This window comes from Ochotona curzoniae, unplaced genomic scaffold (genome assembly GCF_017591425.1).
Source record: "Ochotona curzoniae isolate NIBS_2020 unplaced genomic scaffold, NIBS_Ocur_1.0 patch146, whole genome shotgun sequence".
Lineage (NCBI taxonomy): Eukaryota > Metazoa > Chordata > Mammalia > Lagomorpha > Ochotonidae > Ochotona > Ochotona curzoniae.
This window is the reverse complement of record NW_024466691.1, coordinates 9,348-21,964: the sequence shown is the minus strand read 5'-3', so window position 1 is coordinate 21,964 and position 12,617 is coordinate 9,348. Positions and strand designations below refer to the sequence as shown.

Genomic DNA, 12,617 nt, shown 5'->3' with positions numbered 1-12,617 from the left:
AATAAATAATCTTTCCTTAAAAAGGAAAGAAAAAGATGGACATTAAAGGATAAATGTAAAAAGATTTGCTGAAGACATTATTTCATCTGAATAAGCAATACTGTGTTTATATGCTAGACTGAAGTATTATTTTGACTTTTGTGATGACACACTTTCAAGTAAAATGTATAATTATTTATTACTAGTAAAGGAAATATTCAATTGTTAATATGTGGTGGATAGAATAAACTTCCTCTGTACTTATTTTCAAGGTTACAAATATAATATACAATTAATTATATTCTAATTAATAGCATGAATCTATCCTATAATGCATATGGAATTTCTACTTAACTGAAATTTAAGAAAAAGATGTTATCTGGTTATATTGATTCAAATCTTTGGTATTTTGCTATTTCTATGTTGCTCTTCAGAAGAAAATAATATTCACACAGTTCGTTACTATGTGACCAGAATGAACACTTTCTGCCTTGATTTACTAATACAGGTCCTAAAATACGCAGTGACGAAGTGGGGATAGATGCTCATTGACAAGAACTATGAAAAGTTTGAGACTTTCAACCTGTTTGTAAACTTGCCATTTGGCCTACCAGTGTTTCTTCTCACTTTACTAATAAGACATAAATACAGGATCATAAATACAGATTTTACTGCTAATGGCATAGCAACCAGCAGGAGTTTCATACTTAGATCAGTTCCACTTTAACTCACCGAAAGACATACAGCAATTCAGTTATATCTGCTCTTCGACTGAAGAGCTCTGGGCTTGGGGAATTGTGTTCTTTTGTAATAAGCTTCATGCAAACCTGATAAAATTTACCAAGGAGAAATAATACTTTTATAAATAGACAGTAAACAACAAGTGCTTCAGAAGAAGATGGTATCTGTATTCTTGAAGGTCATTAATTTATACAAACATGTTTGAAATGCTAGTCTGTAATAAATGACAGTTGATTCCTTTGCTGCTAAGAAAGGCAGAAACAGGATAGACCCATGGAGAACTGTCTGACGATTATGTTTGTGTTACCAGCTATGCCACATATTCATGGAGAAAAAAGTCTAGCACCTTTGGTATTTGAAAACAGAAGACCTAAAACTGATCTCTGAATAAATCCCAGTTTTATAGATAAGTTTCCATATTTTTAAACAACGGACATATAGGTTTAAGTGGTAGCATTTTTGTTTTGATATAAACCTTGGATCAAAGGAGGTTTTTTTTTTATCAGAATACATGTAACTTATACCACTGTATAGAAGGTGATTATTGACTAAAAAGCTCTACATTTAAGACCTTACATGAGGAAAATGCTTTCTAATGGTACTTTCAACACAATCAAATTTGCCATGATGTTAGTAGTTTATTAACCTCAAAGCCACAAAATGGTAAGCATCCTTGAATAACCTAGGATAAACCCACACATTAGCTTTCTAAATTCAGGTAGTTCTGTAGAGAAACAGGAATCAGAAGTGAAAGTATTCCATTTGGAAGCATATTGTTGATTAATAGTTGATTCCTGATGGTTGTTCTGCAAAGATGTGATAATTCACATGGATCTTTGTATCTTGTTGAAGGAATGTAATCCAACCAATTTGAAATAATTGGACGTCTTCCCAGACTTAGCTGTGTCTGAAGAAAAGGGAAACATTTTACTTTTGTATACTCACCATTAGATTAGTTCAAAATACTAACATTTTAATTTGTCATTTAAATTCAGAAAATACATCTTAAATTTATGTAGCCCTGGTAATGATTTTTCAAAGAATTTTACATCATGTGTGTATTTTATTCCCAGTTTATACCCACAATAATAAGGTATAAATACTATGCATAAGGACACAATGCAATATTTTCATAACTATGAATACTGATAAGTTTTACATTTTAGATGAATCACATTTTTTCAGCTTCTCCTTCCAGAGTTTGTATCAATTTGACTGTGTATTGAAATTATCTGGGAGTCTGTGTAAAATATCAGTGCACAGGTTCTACTCAAGAAATTGTGATTCAGTTCATTTAGTGTTGGACACAAACAGCATAAAGCTTAAAAGTTTCCAAAGTAATTGCAACTCTCATAGGTAAAACTTCATGTACTGGAAGACTTGATTAGAGGTCTGTTCAAATGTGAATATATTTTTGAAGTTTTAGGAAAATATTTTAAAAATATTTGATTCTAGAAGCCAATGTCAATTGGTTGAATCAGGAGGAAGGGCATCACTGTAATATAGAGCTATTTGTCCATTAGACCTGTCTTCGAATTATACATATGCTAGTATAATTCACTATTGTTTTTTTCAAAATTTAAAATACTTAAAAAACTTCATTGAAGATTGAAATTAAGAAAGCGTTTTGGTGGTCAGCATTTCAGAGTAACAAGGTACACCAACACTAACAATGCTGGAGCTCCCATATCGGAGCACCAGTTTAAGCCCCCACTGCTTTGCTTCTGCCATATCCCTTCAGACGTGCCCATGAGAGCAGGGGAGGACGACCCAAGCACTTGGGCCCTTCTCACCCGTGAGGGAAATGTGGAAGAAACTCCAGGCTTATGACTCAGCCTGGCCCTGACCCAGCTGTTGCAGCGGTTTGGGGAGTGAATCAATGACAAAAGACATTCTCTCTCCTCCCCCCCCCCCCCTTAATCCTGCATCATTTTCTCTCTCTCTCAGTCTGTCACCTTCCCCTTCAAATAAATAAATAAATAAATAAATAAATATTTTAAAATATGTTCGTTTGGTGTAATTTGTTTGAAACACATAGTACTATTGCTTTTTTTTAATTCTTCATTTCATTTTGAAGGGCAGAAAAACTGAAAGAGATCTTCCATTTGCTGGTTCACTTCTCAAATGTCCAGAACATAGCTGAGTCAGGCCAGAGCCAGAAACCTAAAATTCAATTTATGGCTTGTACATGAGCAGCAGAGACCCATGTGGAAGCTGTCATCCACTGTCTCCTAGGATGCCCCAACAGGCAGCAGTTTGTTACCCCAGTGTTAACATGCACACCCCAAGTGGTATCTCAACTGCAGTGCCAAGCATAACAGCATTTTATTTGATTCCGATTTTCACAAATTTTGTAAAGTACCCTTGTATTTAAAGAATAATATATGCTCAACATTGGTATAGGTCCTTGAGATAATTGCTAGGGTATGCAAAAATAAGCATGCCTCTATTTTCACAAAGATTATCGTGTAGAGATATTAAAGCCTATACTTACAATAAGGTACACGTGCCGTGACATTGGAAACTATGAGGAAATGTGGAAATGCCAAGAAGGGTCATTTAAAGTGTTCTTTAAGCAATTTTAATGCTGGTTGCCCCGTTTTGTTCTCAACACTACTTCATATTTTAAGCTGAAATTTATTCGAATCCAGCTAGGAGTTCTCTGCAACTCAGGCAATTAATTTTATTTCACTCTATTCTAGTACCTTTCTACTATGATTGTAGCTCAGGATAGCATTCATGGAACTGATTGGGAGTTGATATATTTTGTAATAATCATCTAGGACTAACATTGGACAAGAAAAGCAATTACTGAGGATAGAAAAAATTTAATTATCTCTAGTTTTCAAAATAATTTGCCAATATATTTGGAGGAATTGCTTTCTTTACAGTTGACCCAGGTGTTGATATTCATTATTGTGTAATATAAAAACAAAACAAACAAAAGCAACAGTTATATCTCTTATAAGACATATAAAGTACATCTTCGATAGTTTAGTTAAATTTACAGGAGTAGCTTTCTCTCCCTGAAGGAGACCTATTTTTTGCTGCTCATGGAAGTGATGCAAGTTGATGCTGAAACTTTCAGTTCATTTTCCAGGATGAACATACCCTATATACAACTCATGTGTTTTCTAATCAAGATTTTCATTCCAAAAAGCTTATCAAGGAGAATATCTTTACATTTCCTAAGGTTGGCTATTTTAATTGAGCAAATATTATAAAAAAATCTTCATTCACATTTTATAATGTTTAAATTGAATTTGGAATTTTGACTGGAAAAATATGTCTCTTGGCATGAGGTTGTATTTGTGGGGAAAATGCAGCTCTTACCTTGAAATATTGTTGGAAAGCAAATCTCAATTTTTAATTTACTTTTACAACTCATAGCAATATTAATAAGCAGTTTCTTTAAGAAGCATGTATTCAACAACTAACACTAACATAAATCACATTTAAAATTCAAAATTCTTTCATATTAAGAAAACATAAGCTTTGCAAATAATGAACTACAGTTCAATATTTTCTGGATTTTGCTTGTTTTCAAAATTATATTCAAAAATTAATTTGTCACTGTTACCCTTTAGATTTAAAATTAACTTTGGTCTCAAATTTGCTATTTTACCTTTAATTCATCAGTGTTTGTGTTGAAATTCAAAGGCAGTATTTTACTTACCTCTATTTCCTTTATTGAAATGACAGAAAGCACTCTGGAACATAATACTAAACATGTTTTGGCATCTTCCTGGATATCAATCAGTTCGTTATCAACCATTATTCTCACTCTTGAAGGGTAGAGCAATATTGTTAAGACAACGTTGATTGGATTTTTCTCTCTCTCTAAGATTCCATATTGTAGGAGTATTTTTAAGATGTTAGACTGTCTTGTCTGAGCTACATAAAGTAGAGGTGTGATGCCATTTAGTGGGCTTGGACAGTACACTGGTGTGAAAGTTCTGTGAACCAAACAAAATGAAAATTCATTGACTAGTATTAACAATCGTGATAAATATTTTGTATAAGAATGAGAAAAATAACATTATCTTAAGTATTAAGTGGCTTAAATAACTTCTAAGTGTAACTTTACATAAAAAAGAATTTTCACTCTATGAGTCTAGACCAAACCAAAAGAATGCTCATAGCAAACATACTTAATTCTCTTTACATTTGTGAAAGTAGACAAAAATGATTTGCAATGCTATGCTAGGTATATATTTTTAGTAATAGCAATTTTGTTTTTTATTTTGAAAATCCATATTTATTATGACAGTTACAAAACTAATGAAGCTCTGGAAAATCTAAAAGAGAAAAGACAGAAATATCTATTTCTCCTTTTTCTTTACTAGAACAGGATTACATGAGCTGTTTTGATATCTTTTTATATTATTCTCTATTTTGTATTAAGTATGAACTTAAATTGAGTTTGGTGATAGATGCAAAGAAGTAAGTATAGTTACTCTAATTCTTTTTGTTGTTTGTTTTAATAACACTAGAATTGGTGTTTATAGGCTTAAGAAATATAAATTATGGTAAGAGCCATATAATCAAAGACTTGGACTTCATCTGACATCTTATTTTCCCTGGTGTCAAATGATGGCTAAACCTGAAAATTTTTTCTCCCTTATGAAAAACATGAAAATTTTATTTTTTCAGTGTTATATAGATTAGTTAATTTATGCTTTCTAACGTATACCTATAGCAAATGAAATTGTGAGTTTTTCTGGTCTCAAGATCTTATTTTATCAAGCCTAGTTTTTACAATCAACATAGCTTTTCATACTAAAGGATCATTTTATTAATGATTCCTATCTCAGTAATTCTCTTGTCTGGCCTAATACAAGCAAAGCTAATATATTTGTGAAAATACAAAGTTCAAAACATCGGCTTTTAGACAGCTATGCAGGGCAAGGAAAGTTTTGTTTGAAAAGGGGACTTCAAGATTCTATGCACTGAAGATGGGAGATAATATAATACAAACAAATAAACATAGACAAGCAACTGTGGTTGTGTATTTTTGTTCTCTTACCCAGTTATGTGATATTGAATAAGTTCTTTTCTTTGACTTTCAGTTCCCTTATACATTTATATACCCCGCAAATTTTTTCAGAATGTACTGAGGAGTAAATATTGGCAATGAAAGAACTAACTCTTGGTTATTACAACTAGTAAGAAAAGCAGACAATAATAATTATAAAAAATATAAAACAAGGTGATCATTGTTATTATGGAAGTAAACAGGGTACATAGAAGCACTCAGGAGAAAAGCTTAACTCCACTGGGAAAAATAATTTCATATTGATTACCTGAGAACTAAGACTTGATGAATCTGTAGATTTTTCCAATAAAAATATTGGAAAGAAAGTTTCAGGCACCGGTATTGGAAGATTACTATACCCGAACAGTTTTTGTGTTAAGATTTTGTGTTAAGATTAATTTTTTCAAGCTGCTTTTATCTGATGAATCCTTCAAAACCAATAGTGTTTCTGATTGAAACAGATGTGAATGAAGGTCCTAGGGCCTTCCCGCCTATGGGGTCTCTTTAGGGATTCCAAAGGACAGTTTCAAACTCACTAGAGCAATTAACTGCTTGATCTGCACTTGAGTCAGAGATTTCAAGAATTCTGTAATTTAAATAAAATAGTTTAGTGCAATGCAAAATAGCATTTTAGAAATCAAAATGCGAATTTTCATCATAAATCTCCCACTACCTATTTAGCCTAACTCTCTACTGGTCAATAATCTCTTCTGAAATCATCTCCAGTTCAGCACTGTCTTTCACAAATATTTTCAACAGATATTCAAAGCCAAGTTCCTAAACAACTTCTCCTTTCACATTATTTGTCTTTAGTAAGTTTCACAAACCACCACTGCATCTAGCTGCTGAGCATCTGTCTATTTACTTAGTATATATCCTGTTTCTATTCTGGAACCAGTCTAGATCATGTCGTTAGATACTATCCAGTAAGTTCCTCTGTGAAAACTTTGTTGATATCCTAATCATTCTATTGCTTCTCATAGCACCTTGATCATACTACCATTAAGTTCTTAATTTGAAAATTATTACCTATAAAATTTCATTTTCTATATTTAAAATAAATAAGCAAGAATCTATAAAAATTTAAGCTTCAAAGAACTGTAATTTCATTTGTGTTTTTAGCTTACTATAGTTTTAAGTATCTAGAATAATTCTGGGCCCAGGTGGCAACTCAAATATTTAACCAAAAAATCTTAACTATCATCTTGAATATATCTATATTTGCACACATACATACATATGTACATGATGTGTTTACTGCCTTTAAATTTATTTTAGAGCTTACAACTCTGAAAAGTTTGTTTAATGAAATGAAATCATTCACTTTTCAAAAGCAATTTAATGCATCAATCTTTCTATTTCTTAAAATACTTTACTTAGAAGTTTTGTAAGAATAGAAATTCTAGATACTCAAGGGACAAAATATGCCAAACATTATCATTATTGAACTCTCAAAAAAACTGTCAAATATATCTTGACAATAGGATGCTTGACTGTCTGACCTTGTCCATACCCACAATGCCAGGATATACTTACATAGCAGAATGAAGGACTTATGACTGCTTATGAAGGACTATAACATTGTGATAATATAGAGGAAATCCGTGGGGAGGAGGGGTAGGAAAGTTGGGGAAGGGGTAAGGGAAATCCCAGAGCCTACAGAATTGTATCATAAAATTAAAAAAAAAAGCTATTTTGCTTAGTTCTAAGATATTAAGATTTTGAATGAATATTTAAAATTGTTGAAAACTTGATTAAAACTCAAGGATATTTAAAATGCAATTTTAAAGTCTAATTTGTAGTAAATGGCATGTGATTAATTCTCGTGTTTAAAGAATGTTACTATAAATGAAAATTTGCTTAATCTGCACTGGCAGTTAGAACAGTACTTACATGAACGGAGTGAAGCAAGCAAAGTAAAAATCAGCTTTTAAGTGTGAAGTTAATGAACTAACCCCCTCTCTGAAAACTTGCCATATGAACTTATTAAATGAGATGTATTTCCATCTTGACAGGTATAAAATAATCAGTTTTGTAGCTATCATTCCTAAATTTATTTCTACTCATCTTCCTTGGGTTTCTAACTGACATGTTTATTACACATTCTTCCATAATAATTTTATCTCTGTGATATTTAATTCAGTTGTCATTTTTGAAATCATATTTTCCTTTTCCCAGTCACACCAGTCTCTCCACATTACCTCTCTATCTCTTTGGCTCTTTTTTCTCAGTCTTGCTTTGCAGGCTCTTCTTCAGTGCTCAGCACCTAAATATTCATGGCCCTTTCAGCAATTTTAATTTGACTAATTATTCTCAGGCAATTTCACTTGTGATCATAACTTTAATTGCTGTTCATTTCTTTAAACAAATATTGAATGCATACTGCATGTTAGGCTATAGATATGTGGAATATACAAAAGACTCCTTCTGTCTTGCTTATCAGTGAGGGATGACCAACCCTCACAGGGTGACTACAGAAGATATGCCAAGTTTATAATATATTATCAGGTGGTAAGTGCTGTGGGACAAAAGGGTAAGAAATGTAGATGTGATGCGGATACAGTGACGCCTTTTAATGATTTTAAATAGGATGATAGGGGAGTTACAGTTACTGTCCCTTATTATCATATTTAAAATTTCTCATTTCTTTTTTGCTGCTTAAGTTGTCATTATAACTTACATGGACAATTGTGGTATTTCAGGGTGGCTGGAATCTGTGACTGGGGGATGGTATGAGAACAGAATTAGTTTTCCCCTTAAAACAATTGTAAACACATATATGAAGGCACTAAAAAAGTTCATGAGAATATGGATATAAAGATGAGCTTGACACAAAAACTGTTAAGATACATGCGTATGAGGAGTCTTCCGAAAAAATCACAGAGAATGCATATTATATAAAAAAGGTTGGATTTTAAAAAAATGGTACCAAAATAAACTTACATTTTTGATCCCATTAGTTTCCAAATCTTTTTAAGCACCCTCACGTAAGATAAATAAGCATATTGCACATGTTATAAAAACTTGATGTCTAATAACTTCTCCAAGTTCTTCCCTTTGTAAATCAAATTGCTTACACCAGCCTTTTCTATATAGAAATTGTGGAGCTGCTACTGTGCCTAGTGTATCTGAGTTGAGCACTAACTGGCTTTTGTGCTCTAACCTCAGCTGCTCTTCTCACAACGCAGACCTCAAGCGAGGGCTTATAAATCTTTCATTCTACAATCTTGACCTTTTATCAGCTGGACATCACTGTTGGTGAAAATTCCAGATTGCTTAGATTGGCGTACCATTTCCTTCAAAGTTTTACTACAGGGCTTTGTGTTTCATTGCTACCTGCTTCTTTTATTATTTGTAGCTCGTAATAAACAGTTTATAGCTAGTGGATACCACATTTCTAATATTCTTGTTCCAATTTTCTTCAAGTGAAAGAAGAAAAATCCTTCCATTTAAAAAGGAATCACCTACACTACAGAGCCTTCCCAATGCACATTTCTCCCCAGCAGTGGTCGTGATTTCCTTCTCGCTATACCTATGTGCTCTTTTTATGGTACTAATTTTAATTTCTTTTATATTATGCCTCACTAGTATGCAAACTTTCTTAAATTATAAAACATATCTGGTGCTTTTGTTGCTCCAACAAATAAACAAAGTGGTTAGCATTTAGAAAATGCTTGACAAATGATTATTACTTTGATGAGGTATTATCTCTTTTCAGTCATTTTTAAACTGTCACACAGAATTTAGAAGTCTGTTAGTGATTTCTCCAATGTTAAAAATAGATATGAAAAGGATGTGTTTTAGTAATAGTAAAAAGACTTGCCAATGTGTTGATAAATAAAAAAAGATGAATCAAGAATAAATCCTAGATTCTGCTGTTAATAGGGTAGGGAGTTCTGGAGAAGATGAAGGCTGACAGAGACACAGATGAGTTAGAACAATACTGTGTTTTATTTGTTTTACATTCAAGATGCCAGGAGCAATGTCAAGAAGACAGCTAACTATAGAAGGAGTCTGCTGTTTAAAGGAGAGATTAAAGCTAGAGATAGGTTGTCATTGGTATATACGTAATATTTAAAGTCATGGACCTCAGTCAAATATTTGAAAGTGTATAGTAGCAGGCCAAGGATCCTCAGAGAAAGGGATGTCTTACTGTGGAAGACAGTTACTTCACCACTCAAAGATTTTTTTCTTTTAAAGTAGAGACCATTGAGCATCAGCCAATCATGCTGTCGAAGAGGATGCTGTTTAATAATTTTAAAGGTTTTAATTCCTAGGCTTCATCCAAATCTAAACGTCTGAGATTCTGGAAGATCTGAATGATGTGCATAATTAGACTTGGCTTCTACCAGCCTTTACCTTGTGGTTGCAGCTAAGTTGGACTGTCTCTGGAAACAGAAGTGCTCTATCATATTGCACTGTGCATTTGTTTTTAATTTTCCTTACAATTTTGCTCTCCTATTCTCCTTTGTAAAAAGTTTATTTTCTCTTCCTCTATATTGCTTTATTCCCCGTGATTCTGCCTGAACTACATATAAACATCACAAAGCCCAGCTGTAAAAGCTGCTGTGTCTGTTATTGCTGCAAATATAACAATTACTTAAAACAACTAAAGTGCTAATGGGAGGTTTTATTTTTTTATATTTTCAAGCTATAGTTATCAATTCATCTACTTAGATAACCTGGTGGTTTTCCAATAGTAGTACATAATCAAGCAAACAATTTGTTTCAGGCAGAACCTAAATTGATTTAGTCTTTAAGTGGTCTGTTTATTTTTCATTGCCTATATACCTCTGTCACTGTGCCCCTTAAAGTTTTGAACACACCTTTAAGAGACCAACAGTTTGCTGAACAAATGGACAGCTGTTTTAATCAGGTGGATACCAAACACAAAAGAGTAAATAGGAGTTGATGCAAGCTAGGTAACTTTAGAATCTGTAACACAGTCTACAAAAGAATCACGACTGACATGGTAGGCTGTGTAAAAATTGGCTTAATAATAGATGGCCCCAGGTGACTAATTGAGCTTGATTCTGGTGAATTTGGAGACAAATCAATAATTTTTTTCAAAAATTTTTCTGTTTATTTTGAATGTCTTTGTAATGTTTCTAGAGTTTATGCTTTTACAAGGTGTCATGCTGTTTGTAATCTTTTACATTTTTAATTATATCAGATGAATAAACTTCATTTATTGTGTATATACAGATTTAAGAGTATGTTTTCTAGACTAACCTTCCTCTAGCTCTCATGTGCCTTCCTGTCTTCTTCCTTTTTTATTTTTTTTCTATCTAGTATCTGTTGAATGCTTTATTTAGCATAAACATGTGAATACAAAATAAACTGAACATTTATAATTGCAAAAATTTAAAATATCACTATATAACATAAATTTGTGGAATCACTGTGTTTAATAATCATTACTAAGTGAATAATAATTACTAATTGTGCATGGTTTGATTTGAACTCTGAAAGTCAACTTACATAATTCAATATGTGATCTCAGTATTTTCAAAAAGCTGATAGCATCACACAAAGCCACTTTGTTGTCTAATTAGAGGAAACTAAATTTTTTACATTAATACATCATCAAAATTTAATCTATACAGAGTAAAACTAATAATTTATTCATATATAATAATATACATATTAGGAAAAGTTTTACTGAGTTTACAAAAGGAACGAGGGAGTGAAAAAAAAAACACTTGTTGCCCATATATAGAGACACTGTATATATTAATTTTAGGAAAAATGTCAATCTCCTAAGCATAATTTTTGTTCTATAATAAAAACCTGTAAAATCATTACCTCCATATCAGTGCCAGGTTACAGCTTCTGTCTTGAGCATAGTTTTTTGTCTTCTTGAGAAGCAATTCCACAAAGTCAGGATTACCTTTTCTTGCAAAAACCCAGTACAGAATTGTGTTCACACATATTTCAGTAAATTCAAGATTAAAGTTTAGTTCCAAGTGATACACTGACTTTTCCACAAATGCTATGTAATCTGTGAGTAGCATGTCAAACCCATCCAAGTCGACATACCTCAAAATTTTTGCCAATGTTCGGTAAATTCTAGGCTCAAAACAGTGATATCCCCACTGACCCAGAAACTGCAAGGAGGGTCTTCTAACAATTTTATCAATAAGATTGCAGAATATATTGCTTCTTAGACAAGAAGTCTTTCGACATAATTTAGAATGCTTACTCATTGCTGTTTAAGGAAGCAATACAGAAATAAAATCAGAGGTAGGCATATTGTAATGCTTCAATTACATATTTAGATAATGTAGTAGGCTTTTTTTCCACACAGAGGCCCAAAGATCATGTATGAAATATTATGATGTATAGTGCTGGATGACATCACAATAGCAGAACAGCTGTCATCAGCACAGGCCAGAAATGTGGGATATTATATGTAACTGGGGACATTTGGGATACATTTGACAGAAATGGCTTGTGGCAGAACTAAGATACAGTGTTTTTATCTTACCAAGAATTTATTTCAGGATTGTAAGTTTCCCATTTGCTAAAACTGTACATCAGGCTAAGTAACATTAATAACTTTTTTTAAGGCTATCATATAAAGAGATAGTGATGGAGTTAAATTGTTCAAGCACTGATCACATGTTCTGTATGAATACTGTTCTCTTTCAATTTTCATAGATTATTTTTTCTATCTTATAGTTGAAGAAAGTGAAGTGCAGGAGCAGCTTCCAAATATGTATTATTTTATTCCAAGAAAGGATGTCATACAATATTAAACAAAATTTAGGATCTCTGCTTCAAAATCTTTTTTGAAATTATTCTTCCATAAGCAGAGAAAATAAATACCATTCAGACCTTAAAGTACTTCAAGTTTGAAATG

The 12,617-nt window shown here is 32.4% G+C and overlaps 1 protein-coding gene across 1 annotated transcript; it reads right to left on the bottom strand.

The window, feature by feature from the left end:
• Positions 1–1,343: 1,343 nt before the first annotated feature.
• On the bottom strand, positions 1,344–12,062 carry LOC121166497 (ankyrin repeat and SOCS box protein 17). Its single transcript, XM_040995663.1, has 3 exons — positions 11,561–12,062; positions 4,397–4,676; positions 1,344–1,627 (listed from the first exon to the last, which is right to left on the bottom strand). The coding sequence occupies exons 1-3, from the start codon at positions 11,959–11,961 to the stop codon at positions 1,421–1,423; spliced, it is 888 nt and encodes a 295-aa protein (XP_040851597.1). The 5' UTR covers positions 11,962–12,062; the 3' UTR covers positions 1,344–1,420.
• Positions 12,063–12,617: the final 555 nt, after the last annotated feature.

Excerpts from the sequence above, each read along its gene's own strand:
- LOC121166497 (XM_040995663.1), bottom strand. The coding sequence starts at position 11,961 with ATGAGTAAGCATTCTAAATTATGTCGAAAGACTTCTTGTCTAAGAAGC. Across the intron at positions 4,677-11,560 it reads AACCTGGCACTGATATGGAG|AACTTTCACACCAGTGTACT; the intron begins GTAATGATTTTA and ends TTTGGTTCACAG. Across the intron at positions 1,628-4,396 it reads TTTCAATAAAGGAAATAGAG|ACACAGCTAAGTCTGGGAAG; the intron begins GTAAGTAAAATA and ends CCTTTTCTTCAG.